Source organism: Pteropus medius, unplaced genomic scaffold, assembly GCF_902729225.1.
Source record: "Pteropus medius unplaced genomic scaffold, Ma_sr-lr_union100, whole genome shotgun sequence".
Taxonomy (NCBI): Eukaryota; Metazoa; Chordata; class Mammalia; order Chiroptera; family Pteropodidae; genus Pteropus; species Pteropus medius.
This window is the reverse complement of record NW_024349801.1, coordinates 5,643,914-5,670,832: the sequence shown is the minus strand read 5'-3', so window position 1 is coordinate 5,670,832 and position 26,919 is coordinate 5,643,914. Positions and strand designations below refer to the sequence as shown.

At 45.7% G+C, this 26,919-nt stretch overlaps 1 protein-coding gene across 8 annotated transcripts; it reads right to left on the bottom strand.

The window, feature by feature from the left end:
- Positions 1-1,322: 1,322 nt before the first annotated feature.
- Positions 1,323-26,604, bottom strand: MEAK7 (MTOR associated protein MEAK7). 8 transcript variants are annotated; one of them, XM_039888765.1, is made up of 10 exons: positions 26,500-26,604; positions 22,706-22,739; positions 19,981-20,120; positions 18,283-18,460; positions 16,254-16,484; positions 15,756-15,900; positions 12,236-12,661; positions 8,471-8,589; positions 7,897-8,076; positions 1,323-7,415 (listed from the first exon to the last, which is right to left on the bottom strand). In XM_039888765.1, exons 4-10 carry the CDS (start codon positions 18,433-18,435, stop codon positions 7,305-7,307), a joined length of 1,365 nt encoding a protein of 454 aa, XP_039744699.1. In that variant the 5' UTR covers positions 18,436-18,460; positions 19,981-20,120; positions 22,706-22,739; positions 26,500-26,604; the 3' UTR covers positions 1,323-7,304. The 8 variants fall into 8 exon arrangements, with proteins under 8 accessions (XP_039744699.1, XP_039744696.1, XP_039744701.1 ...); XM_039888762.1 differs by lacking the exon at positions 19,981-20,120; XM_039888767.1 differs by lacking the exon at positions 19,981-20,120 and having other exon boundaries at positions 18,403-18,460.
- Positions 26,605-26,919: the final 315 nt, after the last annotated feature.

Here is a 26,919-nt window from a genome sequence, read left to right as displayed (position 1 = left end):
CACACCCAGCCACAGTAGCTGTTAGATAGGCTGCCTAGGATGGTGACACCCGGGCCAGATCAGAGGGAAGGTCAAAGTGGAACCCTACTACTCGCAGACAGAGTCCAGATTCTTCCAAAGTAAGACTCACAGCCTGCAAGTTGGAGGCGGGGGGCGGGGTGGGGGGGTGTTGGTCACTATGCTCCTCTGCCCCTCCAAGTGTCACCAGAGCTAAATGGGGAGACACATGCACGCCATCCCTGCAAGAAGAATATCAAGGGGCCCAGCTGGAGAAACCTTTTGGGCAGACGTGATATCTGCCCAGCAGCTACCAACCTTTGGCAACTGCTGAGAGGTAAAGTCCAAATCGTTTGTCACATACAACCTGCTACAGGGCTTCACTCTGAGTCAGGCACAATTCCTGCTGCTCCCCTCCCTTTCCAGGACCTTTTGGCAAAGTGCTTGCCGAAGAAGTATGCTTCCCCTTAAAAAAATAATCAAACAGAACCAGGGTCGATTGATACTTGCAAAGAACAGGGTCCAGAAATAGCCTCATACAAGTATAGCCAATTAATTTCTGACAAAATCCAAATGGAATTCAATGGAGAAAAACAGTTATATCAACAAATGGTGTTGAAACAACTGGATAGCCATAAGTAAAAATGAACCCCTTGACCTAAAACTCATACCTTCTAAAAAAATTAACTCAAAATGGGCCATAGACCAACATGCAGGAGAAAATCTTTGGGATCTAGGGTTAGGCAAAGAGTTCTTAGACATGACACCAAAATATAGTACCATCTATAAAAGAAAAAAATGATAAATTCAATTACACCAAAATTAAAAAGATTTACTTACAAAAATTACTATTAAGAGAATAAAAATACCCCACAGACTGGGGGGAAAATATTTTCAAACCACATATCCAACAGTAGACTTGGATCCAGAATATTTGTTTAAATTCAAAATTTTAACACTTAAAATTTTTAGAAAAGGGGCCAAATCTTGAACTGACTCTTCACCAAAGAGGACATACATATGATAGATAAGCACATGAAAAAAATGTTCAACATCATTATCCAGGAGAGAAATGCAACCTTGGCTCACAGTAAGAAATACTACATACTTATTAAAATAGCTAACGTTAAAAAAAAAAATACTAAGTGCCATCAAGGATGCAGCTGGAATTGTAGACACTGCTGGTAGGGATATAAATACTACAGCCACCCTGGAGGACAGTTTGGCAATGTCCTGTAAAGTTAAATCTATACTTACCACATGACCCAGCAATCCTACTCATCGGTATGAATCCTAGGGGAGACTTATATTCATACAAAAATCGGTACGTGTTCATGACAGCTTTATTTGGAAGAATCAAATCTTAGGAACAACCCACATGTCCTTAAGTGGGTGAACGAATAAAGAAACTGTGATCCATCCACAAAGTGGAATACTACCCAGCAGTGAGAAGGAACACACACATCATAGCTTGGATGGGTCTCATGGGTATTATGCTGAGTGACAGAAGGCTGTCCTAAAAGGTTGCACACTATGTGATTCCATTTACATAACATTCTCAAAGAGACATTTATCATGATGTAGAATGGATTAGAAGTTGCCAAGGATTAGGAGAGTGTGACTATCCAGGGTGAACACAAAGGAGTTCTGGGGGGTGATGGAACAGTATTGCACTGGATTGTAGAGGTCGTTACACGAATCTAGACATATACCAGAACTATACAGAACTTGTATCGGAGTCCCCACAATAGCTCTCAGGCTCAATAATCTACTAGAAGGACTCACAGGCCCAAGATGACAAGAAGCTCTGTGTTTGGAACCCCTTCACTCCCTGCCCTTTGGTCGGTTCAAATTTGTATCCTTTCCTTGTAATAAGGATCGCCATCATTTTAAGAGGTGTCAGTGAGTTCTGTGAGTCTATCTAGAGAACTATCGAACCTGAGGGTGGTTCTGGGAACTCTCCAAATTTGCAGTTGGTATCAGAAGTCCTGAGCTAGAAGACTGTGCCCTTAGCTTTGAGTCTGCCTCAAACCAGATGCTAGGTAAAAGCTGATGAAGTTCAAACAAGGTCTGCTGTTTAGTTCATGGTATTACAGAAATGCCAGTTTCCTGGATTTGATAACTGTGCTATGGTTATGTAAGCTGTTTTCATGGGGAGAAGCTGGGTGATGGGTACACAGGTACTCTCTGTACTGTTTTTGCAACTTTTTTATCAGTCTAAAGTTATTTCGAAAAAATGTTTATATGAAAAAAAAAACAGTCTCAGAAAAATTGAGCACTGATATACCAGGTAAATGCAAATAACGTACACGACAGGGTGATAATGTCAGACAAGAATAAAATCAAGGCCAAAATCAGTAAGTGAGACAGAGAAGGGAATTTAACAAGACATACTCACCCCTGAAAATCTGACAGGCCTGGGTAGGTATCAATGCAATGTCCAAATACAGAGAGCAAACAAGACAGGAAATTTAGGAAAAACATAGGAAAATTCATGAGACTCTGACCACATGGAAGGACATTACTAAGACCTTAATAGATTCCAAGAAGTAGATATAATATAGATAACTTCCGTAGGCATGATTCAATAAAACTAAAAAAATTATAGGAGAATTATCTAGCATATCAAAATTTTAAAACCCTTGGGTAGAAGAAATCAACATAAAAACTGCAGAAAATCTAGAAGCTAACTATGAATATATTTCTAACAGAATCTATGCAATGCTGCTAAATAAAGCAGAGCTCAAAGAGGAAAGTAATAGCTCTATATATTCATTTACTTTCATTCTTTTTGATTTAGGAATTTAGTAATCAACTCTAAAGAATTGATGAACAAAAATAAGGAGGAAATAAATTAATTTAAAAATAAAATTGGTAGAATCTAGGAAAAATGAAAATGAGAAAAGCCCACAATTACAAAAGATTTCAAATATTTTAGTCAACTCTATGTAAATTAATTTGAAGACAAATAAAACGGAAATTTTTGTAGGAAATAAAAAAAAAAAATCTTCAAAATTGATCCCAGTAGAAATTTAAAGCAATCCAGATGAGAAATGGATACAGTTACCAAGAGTTAACCCCGTCCTCACCCACCAAACCAAAAAGTACCAGATGAATTTTACCCAAACTTTAAGGAATACCTTTCAATTTGCATTCTAGAACCCAGCAAAGGGAAAGGTTCTAAATTATTTTTGCAAAGCTAGCACAACTTTAAAGCATAATTTACATAAAATCTGACCAAAACAAAACAAAAAAATACAGACCAACTCATTTACACACATTGCTACAAAAGTACCAAACATAAGCCAACTGAATTAATACACTGAAAAAGTGACCGTTAAAAGACAAAGATGGCTCAATATTTGGAAACCTATTCCTGATTAACTCTGAAAAAGAAAAACAAATGCTAAAAAAAAAAAAAAACCTTTTTATCAAATTCAACATTTACCCTTGATAGGAACCCTTTAATAACAAGCACAAATGGAAATTCCTTTACATGAAAATATTTCTATATTTGAAATACCTCAAAATAGCAGCCAGTGTCATGCTTAATGGTAAAAGACTAGATGCATTTCCATTACAGTCAGGAATGAGAAGGATGTATCATAACTTTTAAAGTTCTGAAAGTATTTGCTAAAAAAATTAATCAAGAGAAAAAAATTAAAAGGTCTAGAAATCAGAAGGGTAGGGAAATTATCCTTATTTCCAGGTATGCAAGCATAATAGCTACGATCACAACTTAAACTTACACAATGTTATATGTCAGTTATATCTCAGTAAAGCTGGGGGGCAGGGGCAGAAATAGAAATCTTGCAAGCTGAAACACAACAGAAAGACATCTTTAAAGTGGCAAGGGGAAAAAAAACATCAAAATATCTTTCAAAAAGCAAAACAAAGCAATCTTTTCAAAATAAAGGCAAAATAAAGATTTCAGACCAAAATAATAATAATAATACCTGCAAACTCCCAGAGAATTCATTAAAAAAAAAATGAACAGCAGTGGTTCTCCATGTGAGGTCCCCAGACAAGCAGCAGCATCACAACCTGAGAATTTTATTAGAAATATAAATCCTTGAGTCCCTCCCAAACCTACTGAATCGAACTCTAGCCCCACAATCTGCATTTTTAAGAATCCTTCTAGGTGATTCTGATGTAGGCTCAAGGTTGAAAACCACCAGATAAAAGAATTCAGCAAGGTAAATGGGTACAAAACTATGCAGAAAAATTAAGAGCTTTCCTATGTTCAAAGAATCAATTAGAAAAAAAGAGTCCACTTACACTGTCAGCAATGACAACAAAAATTTATCTACCAAGCTTAGTCCTGTTATTGAATAGGAAGAATCAAATTTTTAGCCAGATGTCAGTTCTGCCTACTTAATCTATATTTAATGCTATCTCAAAAATGCTACTATCAAACTTTTTAGTAGTCAAAGAGCTACCAAAGGTCACAGGGGAATAGCTCTTATATCTTTTTTTTTAAAATCATAAAATTAATTTGGTTGATGACAAAGTAGCATTTTAATTCAGTGAGAAAGAGACATACCATTTCATATAAAAGGTACTGAAATTTATTTTGGAGTAAGACTGAGGTCTATTTTTAAATACATCTTGAATGGACCAAAGATTTAGAATTAAAAATGGAAAGCAGATTTTAAAAAACAGATTTTTTAAAAATCTCAGGGTAGAGAAAAACTTCCTAGGCAAATCATAAATCTCAGAAGCCTTAAGAGGAAATGTTGGCAAATACGATGCAAAATTCATGTAAAGAAAAATAAGCACTCAAACTAGAAAAAAATAGTTACCACACATGGCAATTGCTATTTTGTCCTATTCAAAAAAGCACTTTTGCAAATCAATAAGAAAACCACACCCTAAAAAACAAGATAAAGGATATAACACAGATGGCTTTTGAAAAATAAAGCTGGTCAGTGTCATTCATGAAAGCAAAAGAAAATAAAGTTACAGTTTTCATAAATCAGGCAAACAAAAAATAAATTTTACTATAGCGTTCGTGAAAACACAGCAAACCAGCACTCTAGTATGTTAGAAGTATAAATTCAGCTCGAAGAAGTTTGTTAATTTGTCAGTATTTAAATAAAAACCACATACCTTTTGATCCAATAATTCAACTTCTAAAAGTTTATCCTCCAGACAAAAATCACACCAAGACACACATAAAGGGTATTCACTGCAGCCACTGTTAGCAGCTGGGGATGGCTGGACATTAGAAATGATAGCACATCCGTTATCACAGGACATTATGCAGTCAATGAAAGCAAAGAAGGACACAGATGGGTGGATGTGGAGTCATCCCCCCAAAAAAGTGAAGGACATATTAGTTTGCAAAACACGATTATGCTAGGTGTACAAGGAGTTACTTTTGGAAGGTCTAAGTGGCTTTTTGTGAGTAGTTTTGCTTCTTGGGAAGGAAATGATGGAAAAAGGGCAAGAGGAAGACTTCCCCTTCAAGGTATATCCTTTTGTATTTTGATGTTTTATACCACGTATACATATGGTAATTTTTTTAATTGAAAACATATGGCGGGGGTGGGGGGAATAACAGTAGACACATTCCTACCACCAACCGCATTTTGTCACCTCTTCTTCCTAGCCCCTTTTTGGGCGCTAATTGGTCTTCACTTAGGGAGACCGCTGATCCTTACAACCGGAATCGTTATTCTCACTTCATAATAGAACAAACTCATTTGATAAAACTAGCATCGCAGGTTTCCCAGTCCCAGGTAGAACATGGTGCCGCAGGCCAGTGGCCCTGGCCACGGCTGACACCCTAAACAGCTTAGTGTGCTTCGCGCCGCACACCCGCCAGAAGGGCGGCGTCCCCCGAGGTTACCAGCACCTGGTCTGGGCACCCCTTTCCTCCTGTAAGTGTGTTCTCTCGGCAAACAGACCCATTAGAACAAGCACAAGGCAGAAAGCAAGCGTGAGGGCAAAGTCTAAGCCTCTCTAACAGCCGCAGAGGCAGCAGCAAATGGTACTGGAGGTATGGACGCCAAGGAACCTTTTATTAGTGAGGTATTTAATTGCATTATTTATATATATATATAAATTCCACAACAAATTGAAGATTTGAGACCTAATTCTTCAGATTTATGGCAAAGATATCTGAGGATTCCAATATCCTCTAACTACTACCCCATCAGTGAGGAAGTCACTCAATGTACTTGAGAAGCTATTAAGAAACTGCCTTTTTTTAAGGAAAATCAATCATGGCTGAGTCCGTGTGTGTCGCGTTGCTGCCTCTCCGCGCACCAAGCACGTGCTTTTCTTTTGAAGGCTAATTTATAAGGCCTTCTGTTCAGCCAAGGGCATTGCTAAGTGCAAAGTAGAAAATGCAGAACTTGCAAAATGCAAACAGCTCAGTTTGCTATGGCTTAGAATCAGGGCAAACTCTATAATAAAAGGTCAAAGCTTACAGTAAAAGACAAGAGGATGAGGTATATGTGTGAGAGAGGGTCCCACAGCTCCTATAAGGAGGGAATTCTTGGTGTGTTTACAGTTGCTTCAGGTCTGGGAGGTGGCAGCTCTGCCTGGAAGCCCAGTTCACTGGCAGGGAGGTGATATTGACAGGTGTGGTGCCAGGAGACCCAGAACCCAGGGGAGTGATGCCAAGTTACCACTGACTTATGTAAGAGGTCATATGAGGGCCCCCAAATGTCCCCCACATTTAAATTAATAACAGAACCACAACTTTGCTTCTCTGTCAATCTCATTTTCTCATTTGCTCAGCTGAGAAAGGCAGATGTGGAAACTTATGATAAATACGTATTGAGGACTCACGCCACTATTATCTCCAAAATCTTCAGCTGTTTCCCTCATTAATACACTGTGCTTTTTTATAAATACAGAAATTCCACGTCATAGAAAACTATTGTCAGAAAGCGTCAAGATTCACATCCAAACACCTCTGTCCTTTACCAGGCAAAATGGAACATCAAGACATGCTTTAACTGGGACAGCCTGCAGAGGTCAAGTGACCCCCAGTGGGTGGAACGCCCTACACACAAGAACTCACATGCTCATCAAACGCTGATTCCAACCAAGGTCTCAAAGGTCTCAGGATCCTTGCATTTCAGCAATATGAAATATACAAAGTAAAAATTAAGTTGCTAATTTAACACTCAGGATTTCTGGGAGATAGACCCACCAATCAATATATGGCATGAGAGGAATTTTACTCTTCTGATTAAACACATCCAGGACATCTATCTAGACGTGACCGGTTAAAGTGAAGCCCCAGCAGGCCGTGCGCTCTGTCCAGGATGACCCGAGCTCAGGGCTTCTCCTCACTAGTTGTCAGATGGTTCCCGGAGCCCTTGGCTGTGGAGACCCCGCCCACTGACCTCCAGCAGGATCTGAGCCTCGGGGTCCACATCGAGAATGCTCTTGCCGCTGTTGGCCTTGGGAAGAAGGGAAGAGTGCGTTCAATGACCAATGATGTGCAGCCGAGAACAAGCAGTGCTGTTCTGCTGGTTTCAAGATCATTAGAGTGGATCCATATTTCCTGATGCCACAGGGAAACATGGTGGGGGCTCTGGCTGCCTCACCGAGGTCCCTCCACCTTGGCATGCCATTGTGGCACAGAAGGCCAAACGATGACTCATCGTGGAAGCACAGAACTAGGAGCAACTCCAGCCCTCCTCATCTTGCAGATGGACCACCCACCCACCCCAGTTCCCACCTTGGGTAGGGCCCCACCTCCCCGGGGCCGTTCTTTCTGCTAACCCATCTTCCATGGACCCCAACAGCACTCTGTGCTGTGCACCAATTGGCATCCCTCTGGCCGGCAACAGCTACTGCAAACAAATTTGGAATAAACTATCTCTAGATGGAGCAGTAAAAGGGCTAAAGCCGAGAAAGTAGAGAAATGCCCATGCTAACCAGGTTCAGTTCTGAGGTATCTCCAACCGCCCACACCTCCATCTTCTCGAACTGGAAGTCTTCTTTGGCTGACAGCTGAGGGCTGTTGTACGTGGTACACGTGGGCTTGGCCTTGCTGTGTCCTTTCCCAAAGTCAACATCGATCCACAGCCCAAAGTAATTGTGCTGCCCTCCCATGCCCTGCGAAGAGAAGATCATCAGCATCGCCTCGGCCTGAGCATCAGACCCTGCGCCCACATCAGCCTAAGTACCAGTGTGAGAAGGGAATGGGTGAAAAGTGAATGTGATTTTCTTTAATGTTTTTTATCTCTGAAATATATAGATTGGTACAATTTACATATCCTATTACAAGTTACTAGAATAATCATTGAGGTGTCTGGACTCCTACTCCATGTCACTCATCGGGGCCCTGAAGCCCCGGCAGAATGAACAGAACACAGCATGCTTGTGTAATTGAATGCACACAGCTCCCCCTGACATGGCGGGAAGTGTCGGCCTGGGCATATCAGGATCGATTCCACCAGAGATGGACGCCACGAAGGCAGGACGTCCCCAGCCCTTCTGCAGTCCTCACCAGTCCATTTGGGATGGTCTGCTGCCCGTGATTCAGGTACATGTAGTGGTTGTTGTAGCCCGTGCAGGTGTGCACGGCCATGTTGGGGGAGATGGAGAACAGGAAGCATTTGTCGTCCCCTGCAAGTGACCAGAGTGCAAATCAGCAGGATCACTGGTCTGAGCCAGGCAGAGAGAAGCCAGAATTGCAAACAAGCCACCACTCCGAAGGCAGAAGAACAAGGACTGTCAGATGGGTCTTCAGATGGGCTCTGAGCTTGCATACACCCAGGAGCTCAGACATCTCAGACCAGTGGGCAGTTCCCAGGCCTCGCAGAGGACAGGCCCTGTGACTGCCTAGATCCTCAGAGTATGAGCTGAGGGTGAGGGTGAGAGTGACCTCTAAAAAGGAATGTGACATATACTTGCTGGGGACACCTTTTAGCTCTCACCAGGAAAGCAGAGGTGGGAACTCTGCCCGCTGTTCATCAGAAGAATGCATCAAAGTCAGAAAGGGCAGGTGTCTTTTAATTTAGGAGCAAGGGGGCAGGCGGTCACTCCAGGTATTGACGTGGTGCTGGCAAGGCCTCCTCAAGTCAGCACTTGACACTGTGTAAGGCTGTCCCCAGCCTAAAAGAGCACATCATCCAGAGGGGAGAGAAAACCTGCAGACACACAGCTGCCCCACAGGGAAGGAAAGGTGACCGTCTACCTTCAACCAAGGGCACAAGTGTGACTACAACGCCACTGAAAGAAGGTACTAGACAAAACTGTAGAAATGACAGCTTCCCTTTTTCTCGATTCCTTCATTCCAGAAGCACATTCAGCATCGGGGAGAGGGTTGGAGGCCATGTGTGGCCCCCAGGCAGCTTCCAGCTCAGGGGCAACCAAACCAGAGACGCCCCCACTGCCGTGAAAACGTGGCCCAAAGGCCTGCTAACATCACGAAGGGCTCCTGATGTCGAAACGAGCCCCACAAGCCAACCCAAGACCCAGTTCACGGTACTTTGGGGTTAGGCCATTCGTGAGGCGGGAAGGAAGGTTCTAGGAAATAAATGGGAACACGGATGAGGAGGACATGCAAGACGGACACAAAAGGGTATTCGAGCCCCAAGAGCCCCAAGGAGAGGCTAGTCCTCAGCAGAAGAAAGGCCCAGACAGGTAGAGATGGGCAAGCGAAGCTCGGGCCTCAAGCTAGGCAGATCGGCAGGGTGCAGTGGAGGTGGTGGGGGAGCTTCTGGAGCCGCTGAGTTAGTGCCTCCAAGGTTGGGGGTGGGGGGGCGTGCTGAGATGGAGATGGCTGAGGTGAGAGCCACTCCCTGGAGGACGGACCAGCGGGGTCAAGGCACAGCGGGGACCCTTCCCCTTACTGAAGAGTTTGTGAGTACTGGGGTAGAGAAAGAAGGGAGATGAGCCTGGAGAGGTCCCCTGGAGCCATGTGACAACGGGCTTTACTCTAGGCTTGAGTCCAGGGGCCTGGGCAGCCCCCGCAGCTTGGGGGCAGTTTTAGACATAATGAACTGCCCCCAGAGCTGGGCATAGCATCGCTTTGCTTTGCAACCCTAAGACTGTCTTTCGACCAACATTTACGGGCTCCTGATGCTAAGAAGGGGGACTGGCCCACAAAGTAGAGGCCCCTTGGCTGCAACGGACCCCACTCTAGCCCATCAGGGAGGCCACGTGGGGAAAGGTTACTCTCTAGGATGCAAGGACCCAAAGAGTCAGTATTACCAGCAAATCATGCCAATATGTCCCTCCCCTATCTAACTTCACAACAGGTGATACTGACAAATCACCATCACATAGTTTATACGCTAAGCTTCATTGCACACATAATTTAATCGCTCAGAGAACAGCACCTTGCCCCCAGGACACGAAGCTGACTCATACGCGAAGTTTCCGTCTTAACGTCAAGTTTTTCTTAACGGGTAATTCTCATTAGAAGACCCAGCAGTGGCCAGGAGTTGTCACTTTCACTTCAAGTCTAAAACATTATCGGATTGCTCTTAGGACAATGAGCAAGAATCCTCTTCTGAACTTGACTGACTCGACGCATAAAGCCGTTCTGAATGAATTGGCTGGAAAGTTAGTCATCTATTTCTCGTAGACACTTAAAAAACATTAGACTCCAGTAGATCCCCAGCTAGCGCCTCTCCACATTAAAATTCCCTAGCTGAACCGCGAGCTCTAACATCACCAAATGATGTGATGGGGACCCCGACCAGCAGTACCCGATTACCAGATCTGGAACATTTGAAACCCAGATTTAAAAATCCCAGAAACAACAGGATCCCAGATCAGAGGCATACCAACTCCGTGCAAATTTCTCATGATTCCTTTCCACCATCTCAGCAGCGGCCTTCCATCGCCAAGCAAACCTCTCCGTAATGGCAGCTCTGTACCTGGACATGGCTGCCCCAGTGGCAGAAGCTCTGCCTAGCAGAAGGAAGACGGGAACAATTCCAGAGGTATGCAGTGTGACAGAGGGCCACAGAGAGCACAAGGCCCTCGCATGGTTGGGAAGGATTCCTGGAGGAGGGGACCCTGGGCTGAGTCCCAACAAGAAGCTGGCTATGCAAACAGGTGGAAGAGGGAGAAAGCAGCATGAGCCAGGTTTTGAGACGAGAGGGAACACGCACGGCCTGTTCTGGAAACCACGGGAAGTCCTGTGAGACTGAGCACGGAATGCGAGGGGGACAGGAGTGGGTCGTGAGGGTAGAGATAAAAGGTGTGCCGTCCTGAGGGCAGCGGGGTCTGTGCAAGCACATCGGCTTCACTGGGATGTGGTGAATGGATTGGAGGGACGAGGCTAAACGCAGAGGGCCAGTGAGGAGGCAGCTGCATAACACTGCTGAGAGCGAGGAGAGCAGAGGGGAGGGATGCAGCAGAATGAATGAGAGCTGATGACCGTCTGCTTCCGACACGCAGTCCCCGTTCCATAGGAGCACATGGCCTCGCTCCTCACTCTTGCATCTCAGGTCCTCCCTCCCCCCGACCCAGCCAGGAAGGGCATTAACCTCGCCCTCTCAATGGGAGGGACCCTCCCAGGAATTCATTTCGCCCATGGGAGTGAGAGCGGGCCTGTATCTGGTCTCAGAGCCCCTAGGAAAAGCCCTCGTCCTCGAGGGTCCCTACTGAGAACATAGATTCGGGCAGCCGGGCCATGCACCAGGGAATACGCAGTGCCACCAGACCCTGGGAAGACAATTTCACCCCCTGAGTAGATGAACCACCCACTGCCCAGCAGACAAGTGTTTTCAAAATGCTTATCAGAGCATTCTTCGAGGAAGGGGAAGAATTTACTTAGAGCCATCCCTCCGCTGTATTCGAGATTCCCACAAAGAACTTCCAAACTCCAGCAAAATCACAAAGCTGAAAAACCACAGGAGAAGCAGCAAAGCAAACACACCTTGGGTTCCAAGAAAGATGGTGCCATGAGACGAAACGTCCCATCTGAAAGAATCGGCGTCTCCTGATCCCTTATGAGGCACCCACGGCCCAACCTCTCCCATGGCCTGGACCTGGCACCATTTAATAAATCTGAAATTCGAGATGAAGATACCTGTCCTCCTGCTAATCTGGCTCTGCCATCAGAATCAGAAAAGAAATCCATGAAGCATTAAACCACTACGTTTCACTGTCCTCTAAACGCATCAAGATAAACTCTTGGAGGAAGAGATGGAAGAAATGCTCACATGCTTTGTTGGTGCCCAGAGGTCTCCACACCACAGCTGTCTGAACAGAACTCGTAACAAGCTACCAGCAGGGTTTTGTAGCCAAGTCTTACCTTGAAACTGAGGCTTGATTTCCCAGGAGCAGGAGGCAAATCCTCCGAACACATAGCCATCGTGGTCCTCGAGGAGTGCCACGCAGGGCCCCCGGTGTGGGATGCGCCAGCAGAGCTGGGCGAAGCTGTGCCCATGGAGCTCGGTTGAGAAGAGCAGATGCCAGCGGTGCTGCTGCTCCCTGGGCAGGTGGGAGTTGACAAAGATGACCGACAGGACATCCAGGACACTCTCAAACTCCTGCTCCTGGTCAACTTGACACTCAGGGACCAGGGTGGTCAGATTGAGGGACAAGCGCAAGAGAAAGCCTCTGTGGATGACCACACTCAGGAACGTGGCCACGAGGTGGGCCCTGAACACCCAGTCCTCGATCATAGCTTGGTCACAGTCACAGTCCAGCAACTGAGGCCCCAGAAGCTTCTTGCCGTCTAGGAGAGGGAAAAACAGTATTAGTGGATGATTACATCTCCTTATGTCTGCTCCCCTAAACCTGTGCTGTCCAAGTGGGAGCCACATGTGGCTTCCGAGCACTCGTCACTGGCTCATCTGAATTGAGATGTGTGGCAAGCATGAAATGTACACCCGATTTCAAAGACTTGGTATGCAAAAAGGATGTACAATATCTCAATCATTTTTTTTCACATTGATGGCCAATGTTAAATTATATTTTGGATGTATTAATAAAGTTAATTTCATTTGCTTCTTTTTATTTTAATGTGGCTACTAGAATATTTAAAATTTCATGTATGTCTTGCTTTGGTGCCTGAATTATTTCCGTTGGACAGCATGAACCTAAACGATTCGACATCAACACTCTTGTCTTTTTCTCCACAACAGGCGGCATTTCAGAGGCCCACAACGGCCTCATCCCAGGACACGGCCCTGAAACTCTCAGCTGTTGCTCTTGATAGCACTACACCAAAAGCCACTTGTCCAGGGCTTTTGCCCTAACAAAGTCCTTTGGAAAGGATGTAGAAGTGTTCTCCAGCCAAGGCAGGGTAGTGGCTGGTCACTTATTTGGTACTCCTATAGTTTATCAGGAAGAAGTTTCATTAACTACAAATTATGCTTAGTTGTTTCAGAGCAGCATCTATAATCCTGTTTTCTCTCTCTCACCTACTAAGAATGGAGGTGACATGGTGGTGACACCAGAAGACAAACTGCTGCTTACATTTATATATATTATTATACAGTTATACATATACATATAGTTATATATTATATGTCGTTACACTTTCCAAGTTCCAAATGCCTCACTTAAATTAATTTTTGAAATATAACCTGTTTTTCAAACTCCATTTTTAAATCCAGCTTTAGAATAAAACAGTAATACCTTTATAAGTCTGCTTTGCAAAGAGATCTACCATGAGGTATTTCTAAATCTCAAGGAAACTTACATAGATACTGTTTCTCACTCAACTACAAGAATGCACGAGTTCCTCAAGTGTATGTGAAACATTCTCCAGAATATACCATATGTTAGACATAAAACAGGACTCAATAAATCTAAGAGAACTGAAATCACACAACATGTTCTTGAACCACAAAATAATAAGATTACAAATCGGTAACAATGTAATTTGAGAAATGTACAAACATGTAAAAATTAAATAACACACCTCTAAATAACCAATAGACCAAAGAAAAAAATCATAAGGGAAGTTAGAAACTACTGAGAATGAATGAAAACAAAAACGCGGCATACCAAAACTTATAGGATGCAGCTAAAGCAGTACTTAGATAGAAATTTATAGCCATAAATGCCTACGCTGACAAAGAAGAGATCTCAAATCAATAACCTAATCTTCTAGCTTGAGAAACTAGATAAAGGCCTCCTGCCCTGGCACCATCAATGGGCCTGGCCACGGTCAGGTCAGGGTACAGCTTGGGGTACCAGTGGAACCCACCCTGCAATGAGCGCAGGCCTGGTACGGGAATGAGCCTGCCGACAATCCTGAACAGCCCCACCGTGCATTCGGGCTAGAGCAGCTGCACCATCCTGGGGTCCTGTACTAGAAGCTGGATGCTGACAAACATGGGAATGATCCAAAATTAGAAAAGATTAGAAAAGAAACTACTCCTGGATGGACGTAATAACCATATGCCAAAATAAACTGCCAAATTATGGAGAAAAGATCAAAATGTTATATGAGGAGCATCTACATTTGGATGATGATATCCTCTACATTCTGGATGACAGCAGCTCCTTTGCCGTGAGAGATGACTAGGACAAGGGGTCCGCCTCTTCATGGAGACTGGAGACATAAGCACCCTACCCATGGGGATCTACCATGGCTTCACACTGGATGAACAGAAGTATGGGAAGGCCAGGTGGTTGTTAGTGGGAGAACTGGTGTACGAACCAGCCAGCTAGGAGGAGTACATGGCATTTTTGGTGCAGACGGCATAGCAGTGCTTCCTGGGGGCCAGCACGTCTCCTTCACCCCCCTAGGGGCCAGCACACCCCTTCACCCCCTGTGAAGGTCCCGAGCGCGATAACAGAAAATCTGTTGTGTTCTCCTCGTTTCTATATTGTAGACTTAAGACTAAGTGATGCAAGATTATTTGATCAGAATATGTTTTCATGAAAGGAGCTATAAAACTGGTTTTTACACAGAAGTAACTGTGGAAATGTGGACGATCATATTCCTTTTCTCTGATTCAAGATCAGCGTTCCATAGTCCCAGGTCAGCACATGCACTTCACTTGAACCCAGATGAGTTTTAGTTCCCCAAGCGTAGCTGTTTAACTGCCCCTCCGGACCCAATTCAGCAGCTTTAAGTAGATTCCAGTCAATGCCATGGCTGCCTGCCAGGGAGTGTAAGAGTAGATGACAGGACTGGCTGGATATAACACACTCTTCTCCCAAAACATGGGTAGGGAGTGGAGAGGGAAGGGCGATTTCTCATATTAGGGAGACACCCTCAGTTGCTTATGCCACTTTCTTGTTCAAAATAAAGCAGCTGCTGTAATTTAAAAAAAAAAAAGAAAAGAAAAGAAAAGAAAAAAGAAAGAAAGAGAGAGAGAGAGAGGGAGGGAGGAAGGGAGGGAGGAAAGGCAGGAAGGAAGGCAGGAAGGAAGGCAGGAAGGCAGGAAGGAAACTAGATAAGGAAGACCAAACTAAACCTAAAAGAAGCAGAAGGAAGGAAAGACAAGACTTGGGCAAAGATAAATGAAACAGAGCCTAGACAAACAACATAGAAAATCCACAAAACCAAAAGTTGGGTCTTTGAAAATATCGACGAAAAATAGACAAACCTTTAGCTGGACTGACCAAAAATAAAAAAGATTCAAATGACTAAAATCAGAAATGAAAGTAGGACCTTGCAAAATAAGGATTATGAGGAAATACTGTGAACAATTGTATGTCAACCAATTAGACAATCTGAATGGTCCTCCCAACATGGAAGACTCACCCTTTCTGATTTCAAAACTTTACTGCAAGGCTACAGTAATTGAGACAGCACGGTACCACTCTACGCCGCCAAGGCCTCCGTGTGTGAGCATACGTAGGGCACTTGCCTGCAAGCTTCATCTCGGAGAACAGCTGAGCAGCCAGCTCCTGCACCCTGGGCGGGGGGCCTGAGCCTTTCTTCTGAGTCCAGCCTCTCAGCTCCTGTCTGTGGTTCAGCACGTGCACTACAGAGCCAACCAGATCCTCTGTAAACTTGAAGATCACAATTTTACCATTAATAACGTTTCCACTGTGACCAATGACCTACATCATATCAATAAAGAGAAGGGAGTTTTCTCTCTTTAATGCCAACTACAATGCCACAATGTGGGAAAAGATAATATAACTTAGGTAGCGATTCATTTTTCTAATGATGCCCTTGGCTGGTCTAGTTTTGCCCAGGCCTTTATCCAGAGCTCTGACCTCAACCAGTTATGTGGTCTAGGGTTCCCAAAGGCCAGACATCTCCACAATGTCCCCACCAGCTGTTTGATCATCCCGAGTCCCCCACCTAAGGACACCGAGACTGCTTGGGATGGCCGTGATGGGCCACATGGCCTCTCTACCTTTTGAACTTCTCTTGCCTTCACAGGACCTTCTGTGACGGAAATCATATTCAGGATCATGAGACTCTTCTCCTCGGAGTTCCCTTTCAGCAGGTGGGACATCGAAACCGTGAACTGCTCCTGGGAGACGCTCTCGCTGGGCCCCTTAGCCTTCCCCGCTGGGTCGACGTTCCGCATGCCATTGTACAATCTGGTGACCATCTCTGGGGGAAGAGCTTCTCCAATGTGGCTCTGTTGGAGACAAGCAGGAGAAAAGGCTGGACAGGGAGCCAGTTAAACATGGGAGGATCCCAGAAAAATAAACAAGGGGACCAAGACCAACCACTGCTATGGCACGATGCATCCACCTTCCTGAATCCCCTCATGTACCATCCCTCTCCCGCCTAAGGGTATCACACTACCCAAGGACCCACATATCTAACGTGTCTTGGCTTGTGGCTCATCTTGGCCATCAGACTCTTCTGCAATCTGTACTCATCCCTCCAAATTTTCCAGTCTCTCCAGATTGGCCACATCATTCCTGACTCTGGCCATCATCTGCTCCTTACTCTGCTTAGAACATCATCTTCATTCTATACTTCGATAGCTGCCATTTGCATGTCTGAATTTATTAGCATATGTCTGTGTATAACTAATTTTGTCTCCTATATACTAGGGACTTCCAAATATATTAGCTAGCTTTCACTTCTCATGCAGTTCTTTGTGCTCAGTAAGCATTTTTTTCAATATGCATTTTTAGTTAATTTTTATTTAAATTTAAAATCTAGGTCTTGATTAATGTCTTGCCAATAACATTCTTTAAATATTGTTTTCTTTTTGACTCCGACATCAGATCAGATTTGGTCCAGGGATTACAAATAACTGGCAAGGGAAAGCAAACCATGAACTAAATCACAAACTACCATCATAGTAGGGTCTGCAAACTGGATTCTCCTGTAACAACTCACTGTCTACACTATGACAACACTGTGACAATATTCTGCAGTTCTTGTAAAGCAGATTCCCACCCTCGCTGTTCAAAATGAGTATATCTATTTCTGTCAGTGTTTTCAAAATTCTATGAGGAAAAGCAACCTTGAATTCCTTCCCAAGAGAAACTTGATTCGGTCTCTTCAAGGTTTTCTGATCAACTTTTAACCATATCTATCTTGATAAACACTTGTGAATGCTGCCGCCCACTCTGCAGTCAAGTCCTTAACTGGCCTGTCTGGTTCTGTCTGCTCCAGCGTGGTGTGTGACCTGGCAGACGGGGGTGTTTTTGGTCTAGTGGAGATACACGTGCACGCACGTGTGTGCACGCATGCATGTGCATATACACCACACAGCTGTGCCCAGAAGCCTCCCTGGCCAGTTTCCTCATCTGTAAAGTGAGTATGCTGGGGGATCCACAATGCCCCATCGCTCCCGTTCTAGAAGAAGAGGTTGTTAGAATGCCTTCCAGCATTGCCCACCCCCCCACCCCCGAAAGATGGGCTGATGTTGTCTCTTTGCCAGTGTCTTGCCTCAGTCTGAGCACTCAGACATGGTTAAAAGCCCAATAGAACAGGGCAAAAAGATGGGGAAACAGGAAATTTTAACCCCTCGTCAGGTGAACCTTGATTTCGAAACATCATTTTGTTAGAGGTACCATAAAACTCCTAGGGCATCAAACACTTACACATCCTAAAGGCACGGGAACACCTGAAATTTTGTGGTTACTGGATCTACAAATCTCGCTAAGGCAGTCTGTCACCCAGAGGCAAATCAAGAGACAATAGTCAAGAGACGGGAAGCAAGGCTGGCCCCTTTGGTCATTGTCAAATTAGAGATGTCCCCAAAACATCATGATATGAAGGCAGAGCGGAGTAGGTGCAAAGAGACCACAGTAGCCCACAAAGCTGAAGATATGTACTATCTGACACTTTACAGAAAATGTTTTAGTGTTCCCTTATACCTGTCTTACAAAAACAGAGAGCTGATTTTGGCCCGGGGGCTGTAGTTTGCAGACTCCTGCTCTGGACTAAACATAACTGATGACGGTTACTCTTGCCTTTAAAGCCTTCAGAGAGAAGGATCTGGGTGAGGTATTTGAGCTGCTTTTCTCCGATGACAGAGTAGCAAACAATCTATCCATCTCAGCCCGCTCTGCAGGAAGAAACTGTGAACATACATTCTGCCTTGATCGGCTTTTGCTATTTCCCATCTTTCCTTAGACCTGGCAGGATTTTCTGCAGAAGGAAAAGATACCAATTAAAAAAAAAAAAATCAAAATGTAATAATCATAGAAAATAAATGTTGATAAATATATGGTCAGGTTGATAAATATTGATTTAGCTGCAAAATTCAACTAAAGTGCATCAGAGCAATGTAATGTTATCTCAATGTCATGGAACATAATGGTCAATATAAATAAGTGTGAAAACCCAGCCCTGATTCCTATGATATCCGGAAGCATGCTCATAATTGCCAGTCTGGATTTCTTTATTTGAAAACATAGTTCCCGAGCTAATGTAACTATAAGGTAAAAAAAAAAAAAAAAAAAAAAAAAAAAAAAAAAAAAATCACTATTTTAACCTAAATATTCATTTTTTAAAAAACTGAGTTGAAAAACAGCTTTAAGTCTGGATAATCGTGTCGATGTAAGAAATATCCAAACCTATAGAGAATTTTTATCAGTTTATTTGTGCCAAACTGATGAGATTTTGCCGGGAAGCAAAATCTCAACAGATTAAGAAAATGCTCCAAAGGATGGCAGTTTTGCAGTTTCTCTTACACATGAGAGTCAAAGGAGGAGACACAAGAAAGGCTTCATGAAATCTGTTCGTGGTAGATTAAGGGAGTAGGAGAAAGCAAAGGAGGGGGGATCTCTGGGATTGGATTAAAAGTAAAACGAAGAGACACATACTTCTTTTACATTGGTGGGTACAGGAGAGTTAATTAACATTTAAAGCATATAGAGATAGTATTCAGGGAACGAGATAATAATGAGGGGATCTGTGTTCTCTCTGGCGTGGAGGTTGTGCTCTGAGGGGTCTGGAAAAGAGGATTACGCTGATATTTCAGAACTATGTTATCTTAGATGCAAAAAGACAGTAGAAAGGCTCGCTTAATGTAAAAATTGGCCTTTGTCAAGGAAGCTACAGGCCTAGGATGTGACTACTGGTCATGACACACTTTTAATTAGGGATTTTTAGGATCAGACCATTCTACATGGTTACTTTCAGTCTGAATTTGTAAGGCCTGCAATGCAGGTCTCCCCTAAGCCTGTCAGGGTTAGTATGTGGCCCCTTTTTCCACCCACAAATTACATTAGTTGAATAAAATCAACACCTTGAAAATATCACCAAGAGAGAGAACACACTATTTGACAAGTTTTCCTTTGTGATCCTGGCTCTGCCTCCTACTAGCTGTACAGCCTTGGGCAAGCTACTGAACCACACTATACCTCAATGTCCTCATTTCTAAAATCGGAATAACAACAGCCCTACCTCAGAGATTGTGATAATTTAACAAGTTAATTCTCACTCCTGAGATTCCAGTCAGTGAGTTTAGGAATATTTGCAGAGACTATTACCCAAAGGCAGGTGACCTTTGGTGACCTTTGTTCACTGTCACAGACCGCATTACAGAATGGGGTCAAATGCCAACAGATCCGTGGATTCAAAGAAAAAGCAGTCCGATTTTAAAAAATCTCTTTAGAGGCAAGTGTGGCAACTTCTTAATTCCTGTTCTTTATCTGGAAACTCACGTCGGTGAAATTGCTGGGAAGACAAGCACTCCATAAACGACGTCAAACCAACAATCAACGGTCTTTCACCAGGTCAGCAAGGGACAGGCAGGCCATCTCAGCTGGCACCAGGCGTGGGTGACAGGCCCGTCAAGTCCTGGCTGTTCAAAACCGCAAGGGGAAATTGGATGCAGTTGCCATCTTTTCTTTTCTTTTTATTAAGGTGAGACTCGCCTAACATTAAATTCGCCATGTTCAAGTATACAACTTGGTGGTATTCAGCGCATTCACAGTGTTGTGCAAACATCACCTCTATCTAGTTCCAGAACATTTCCATCACTGTAACTGCGCCACGGGCTTCATTTCTTTAAGATAGCTTTTTCTGATTCCAGCAAGCTTTACCTCGCATAACGGCATTATGACTCACTTGCTTTTTCTACCCTTGTGTACCTACTCCCTCAACCATTAAGTGTTAGGAGATACGGTTCTGGCCAGCGTCAAATCTTTTAAGAATAAAGCTTCATGTCTATTGATCAAGAGGACATGAAGGTTTGGTTAAACTAAAGATAGTATCTTGGCTTTAGGTGTGTTTCAGCCCCAGGCCCTTGGAGGGGGAACAGCCCCACCGCCATGGGACCAGACGGGATGATGCCATGGCTGATTCCAGAAATGGGGGTGATGATTGATGACCCCAGCCCTATCCAATCAGTAGCGCCCATGACTCCAATTCCCTGAGTTTCCATGGCTAATGATTTTTCCCTACATAATCTATCCTCACGAGACACCTGGGGTGGAGGGGTGAGGAGGTCAAGTCTTTGAGTGGTAGCTTGCTTGTGTCTCTGGGACTTGCAACTCTCTAAAATAAACCTTTACTTTCTTTGCTACAAAACCTGTACGTGCACAGGCAGACGGACCCCTTTGCTCTGGTAACATCATCCCAAAAGAAACCCTGGACCCATTAGCTGTCATTCTTGATTCCTCTCCCCCCAGCCCCTGGCAGCCACTAACATGCTGTCTCTGCGGGATCTGCCTACACTGGCCATTTCACGTAAATGAAATCATACATATGTGCTCTTTTACGACTGGCTTCTTTTCACTCAGAACATGTTTAAGGTTCATCCATGACATAGCACGTGTCAGCACTCCATCCCTTTTTCGTGGCTCACTTATACTCCAGCATACGGAGACACCATGCTTGGTTTATTCATTTATCATTGATGGACATTTAGGCTGTTTCTACTTTTTGGGTATTGTACACACACGTTCGTGACAGCACTCTTCACGTGTACTTGAGTCCCGCTTTCAAATTTTGGGGGTACACACCTAGGAGTGAAATTTCTGGGTCCTATGGTAATCCGATGTTTAACTTTTGAGGAATCACCAACCGGTTTTCCATTTTCTATTCTCAGCAGCAGAGCGCAAAGGTTCCAATTTCTCCATTTCCTCTTTAACACTCATGTTATGTTTCTGCCATTTTTATCACTGCCATCCTGACAGAGGGACCCATCTGCCCAGGATAGGAAGGCTCCTGCAGAGGGCTCCTTGGAGTCAGACTGTAGCACACTTGCAATGGCAGGCTGGAAATGAGGGCTTACGCAACCCAGTTTGGAGCTGTCACTCACGGGCCATCTGATCTGATTGCTTCCACTCCTCAAGTTTCTCAGCAGCATAAGAGCCAAGAAGGAAACCTCCAGCCCTGGGCTCAAGGTCTAGTCTATGTGAGGCTCCCCTCATCTCTAAGACACAGGGGATGGCACCAGCTGGCGCCTGGGCCCCTCAGGGACACAGCGCAAGCGACCACATCAAGGCAGACCCGTCCTCTTCTGTCAGCTCTTCTAAGGATCCCAAGAAACATCCTGATCATTTAGGACTCAATGAGGAAATGATCCAACATCATTTGTTTTTAAATACCCACTGATTCCAAAGGAGAATAGGAAAGAGTGCAAAGCAAAGGAAGAGGGCACTAACGTCACTGACACGGCAATTCATTTCATATCTTACGTGCTGTGTGCATTATGAAGTGGCCTAAGGTAATGCCCAGAAGAAATCATAACAGAATATATGTCCATGCCCACCGGCTGAGGTCGAGCAAGAGCCTGTGTGGTCAACGCCACGTTTCCGAGTTGCTGCAGCGAGGAAGCGTGGGGGTCTCAGTAAAAGTGTGTATGAGGGGCGCTTGGAACGGGGTTGGGCTGCCTTCTTGGGAGGCTCAAAGGGAGGGCTCGGTCTGGATTGGGTGTGATTCAGGGCCTTGGTATCTTAATTTTTAACAAAAGTGCAGGAAGAACAGAAAGGGGTTCAAGTTATAATTAGGAAGGAAGCAGCACTGTTCGTGTTTCCCAGGAAATGGGGCTGGGGGTTCCTCGGGGGGCTTGCTCAGTGATCTGATCTTTGTACAGCGTGATTCTGCTTTTGCATTGTTATGTCACAGTTTTGGATATATTAACAGTGAATCACAACTTTAGTGAAAAGTATTTTTAAATTCATTCTCCCCCCGCCACCACACACACAAAGAGGGAAATTCGATTCTCTCAAGATATGTGTTAATTTATCAGTTCACCAGAAAATCTCTCTGCACCCCCATCTTGTCATTCTGCTGAAATCCTGAAAACAGTCAATGTATTAAAATGCACCCTAGTGAATTCACTTCATTCTTAGATAGGATCTTCATATCAAAGATCGTCAAACTTTTTCACTCTCTCTAGAAAACCTTACAGTGTGTGACATGAGAAGGCCCATGACTTACCTTAACTCTGGAAGAGATGAAGTCTTCCCAGTACCTGAGAGGGGAAAGTTTTTGAGACATTAGCACAGCTTCACTTCAGAGCTGAACTCTCAAGGCTGTGCCTACCCCAGGCAGACTCCCAAGGCTGGCCTCATGGAGGCAGGTGGTCCACTTGGGACATCGAACGCCAGTCCTTCTGGGCAATTTCTTTCTGCCCCTTGTCTGGCTCAGAGGACCTTTGCTGTTTACTTTGCATCTCGCCGTCCTACTCAGCCTTTGGGTGCCAAGATCACCCAGCATTGTGACTTTCCTAGAGCTGACTGCTGCCTTAATTTCAAAGGAGACAGGCTCATCCTCACTCACTCTGCTTGCCGCCCCACCCCCCACACCACCCCATCACCTCTGGCACCCAGGTTCATGCCTAAATGGTTGGCTAGAATCTGAAAGTCACAAAAGAGACACTGTCCTATGGCCATCTGCCCAGCACCTGAGCCAACCTGGCACACACAGGCACAGGACGTACCTGTCCAATGGGTATGTCATTCATTGTTGACCTCTCAGGTGGATCAGCTCATTTTCCACCACCTTGTGGGCTCCGTTGTGCAAATCCCAGGAGGCTGGACTGGCCTAGAACCTGAGAAGGCCCTAGCACCCCACATTCAGCTCCCAAGAAACTCACACCCAGACACCCATAGCACTCATGGGCCCCTTGATTAGTGCCGCTCACTCTACCACACATGATGGATCACCTGCCCAAGGACAGGCCCCAGGATGCCTTGTGTCTATACCCCACAGCCCAGGCCTGGGCCACAGGAGGGACACAGCATATACGAGGAAGCAATTCACTCGGCCATCTCTGCCCAGAGAAGAACAACAAGCACAGAAGCTACCAGAGAGAGCTGACAGCAAGGACGGGATCTTGAGCCAACGCCACCTCTGGCTTATAGACAAAGACATCTGAATGCTGGAACTCTGATTCCCAGAATCCCGAGACAGGTTCTTCCCTGCTCAAAACCCGAGGAATCACTCTGTGAGGGGATACCAGCTTCTTTAAGGGGTTTCTCACCCTCTTCCCTACTGACCTTGGCTGGGGCTAAAAGGCTACCAACATTTAAATGCCATTCCTCGAAAGTTTCCACATATTCCATGACTGAAGACTCAGGGGTTGTGCCACTGAGAGGGCATGGTCACCGCCTCCTGCAGGACACTTTCTGATGTCAGCACTCAAATCCATTCCTTCAATATATAGCTAAGCATCTCCTGGGCCAGGCCTCGTCGGAGAAACCTCAGGCAAGCCTAGACCTGCAGGAGCAGCCTGTCCAACAGGGAGAGAGAGACAAGCACTGTGGGGATCAGTGGGGATCAGGCTGAGGAGAACAGAGGAGTCAAGACACAGTCGGGCTGGGTTTTCAGGCACTGCAGGCGGTTCGCCTGTGAAGCGGGTGCAGTGCACACGATCAGCGAGGTGAGGTCTACTGTGTGGAAGGTACCAGAAGGGGCTACAGAGCAAGGGGGGTCTTGTCTGCCCCTCACTTCCAGCCTACCCCGCCTCCTCTTCTGTCTCAGTAGAAACAGCTTCTTCCACCATTGTATGAAAACAAATCAGTACAGAGCGGCCAGTCCTCCAAGGTGCCCAGGGAGAAAGGAGCAGGCTGGGCAAGCATCCAAGAGGAAAGGCAGAAATGCACAGGAGGTACAGACCATCAACATGGGGGTGGGAACAGGTCAGGAGATGTGGGAAGGCCCGGAAGCAGGGCCCCCTGGCAACACTGGTTTTTCTTCTAGCGGGAGGGAAAAGGGTGTGTAGCTGCCTCAGGTAGGAGTTTCAGGCCTATGGAAGGAGGGGCAGCCTCTAATGGCATGCCCCTACCCCTGCCCCACCATCTGCAGGGCACTGGTGAAGCGACACACCTCAAAACAGCTCCAAGGACAACCCCACCTCCTTTTAAAGAGCTCCTGTGAGGCCGGATGAAATAATGGCAATGGTACAAAGTGTTCCCAGGTTCATCCGTCCCAGCCTCGACCGCTTTAACCATGCCAGAAATCTCTTTAATCAGCTTCAGGGAGAACATGAAGGACTTTGATGCGTCCTTACTTCTCCCCATATACAAGTTCCTGGCAATGGTTTTCTCATAACTGTCCTGGGTGTAGCTCACTATGCAGGACAGGCTTTTTCCTGGCGAGTTGTGCATAAAACAACCCTCTGCTGGCCTGAGTCTTCTATAGGTTTACATATATCAAGTTCTCTTTCAGGAGGACACCCAGAAATGTTACTCTAAGATCGCTCACACCAGTAGTTCTCGACCAGGGATGGTTTTGTCCTCCAGGGAACATCTGGCAATAATTTTTGGTTGATGCAACTGGGGAGGGAATCACTGTCGGCAAATGGTGGGTAGAAACCAGGGGTGCTGCTAAATATCCTACAGTGCACAGGACACCCCCACTCCCCCCAACAAAGAATTACTTGACCCCAAATGTCAGTAAGGCAGAGGGTGAGAAACCCTAGCTTCCAAAGATGTGGGATCATGGGGCAGGGTGGGAGATCCACAATGAACGGCGCTGAATCATTTCAGGAACACTTCCTTCTCAGAAGCTTTGGTATAAGCAAAGATGGGCAAATCTGAGTTCAAGTGCTGACATTTGTTGATTATATGACTGGGGGCAAGTTACTAAGCCTTTTTGAACCTTAGTAAAATGGGGAAAGTGCCTCCAACCCTGTAATGAGGTGGAAAGGATTAAATGAGGTAACACAGCATTTAATTCTGCTTTCTGGAGCCAGAGACAGAAACAGATGAGCCCACAAGGGAAAGCTGAGTTCTTGCCTTGGAACAGGAGAAACAGCCCAACTTGGAAGGAACAAACTCTCTCAGTGCTGGGGAGGGAGCCAGGAGCCCTTTTTTGTAAATTGGGGCCTGCAGTTCCAGCTAGCATCCTAGAATAGCTCAGCCAACCCCTTCTCAGAGCCTCTGCACTGGCTCCTATGCCAGGGGTGCTCTCTGTACTGACCTGCCAACTCCTAACCCCCAAACTCCAAGGGGCCACTGTCCCGAGAGTGGTGACCTGGCCCTCAGTAACCCCTCTCTGAGAAGAAGAGTCCAACCACTTTCTCTGGACAGAAGCACTTAAAGCCCTCTTTACATCCCCAAACCAACAGCTCTGCTGCAAAGGGTCAGCTTGAACCTGAGCCAGCTTTCAGGCAGCGCAGAGTCCCGGCTGGCCAGAAGGTGACCTGCCCTGCCCAAGGCTGGCTTCCTCCCTCCAGGAAACCCCCGCTGGCTCATCTGCAGAGGTATCAGCCTAGGAAGACTTTCTTTTCCTCTCTCCTTTACCCTAAATTTAATGATCAACTAACCTGGGGTAAAACTAATAGGTTGTGATCAGAATACGAGGAGGAAGATATCCCCTATCCTCACCCCCCGCCTCTCCACACACACACTCCGGCATTACCCAGGGCACCTCCTTCTCCCCCAACAGATGTTCCCCTGTCCCTCCCACATCTATACCAGTTTTATTGCTCCCCCAGACAGCTGGCCTCCAACCTGGGGATGGCACCCGCCGGGACTCTCATCTCCACCACACAAAAGGCAGAAGGTACGGGGTGATTCTGTGCTCCGACTGACGGCTCAGGGAGACCCTCCCATCCTCACAGCTGTCCCCGCCACCGCCCCTCATCTTCACCGACTCTGGGGTCGAAAGCATAGGCAGCCAAGGAGGCGCAGGGCCCAGGCGACTCCGGGCACCTTCGCTCCCAGAACCAGGGCCATCGTCCCTGATCCCTACCCTTGCTGCCCGGCCAGCGCCTCTACTCAGCTCACCTCTGACCTACGTAGCATGGACCAGGACTCACTTTCCGGACAGGGTGCTCAAGGTTTCTTTCCTAAAGCAGGCAGCCCCGTTGTTGGGCGACAGCGCTGACGGATGTGGAAGTTGAGGGGCGGAGTCCTATAAAGGAGTCAGCCAATGGCAATACACCTCATGGCGGTATGGCGTAAAGCCATGGTTGAGGGGTGGGGTGGGGGTGTGGGTGGAATAAGCGTGCTGCCGGCTGGAAGAAGCGGCTGGGGGCTGCGGGATTTATGCTGGAGCAGCTGAGGAAGAAACTGGAAAAGAGGTTGGAGACAGGCTGAGAAAGAGAGAGGCCGATGATTCAGGTGAGAAACCAGGCAGGCCAGCCTGGGAAGGGAACGGGTGTCTCGGCTGCAGTGGAGAACAGTAGCTGGGCTGAGAGAGACACA

Coding starts and splice junctions, on each gene's coding strand:
- MEAK7 (XM_039888765.1), bottom strand. CDS start 18,435: ATGGGAAATAGCAAAAGCCGATCAAGGCAGAATGTATGTTCACAGTTT. Junction 15,901..16,253: donor AGGCAAGAGAAGTTCAAAAG/GTAGAGAGGCCA, acceptor GTGATCTTCAAG/TTTACAGAGGATCTGGTTGG. Junction 7,416..7,896: donor ATACCTCAGAACTGAACCTG/GTTAGCATGGGC, acceptor CTTCTTCCCAAG/GCCAACAGCGGCAAGAGCAT.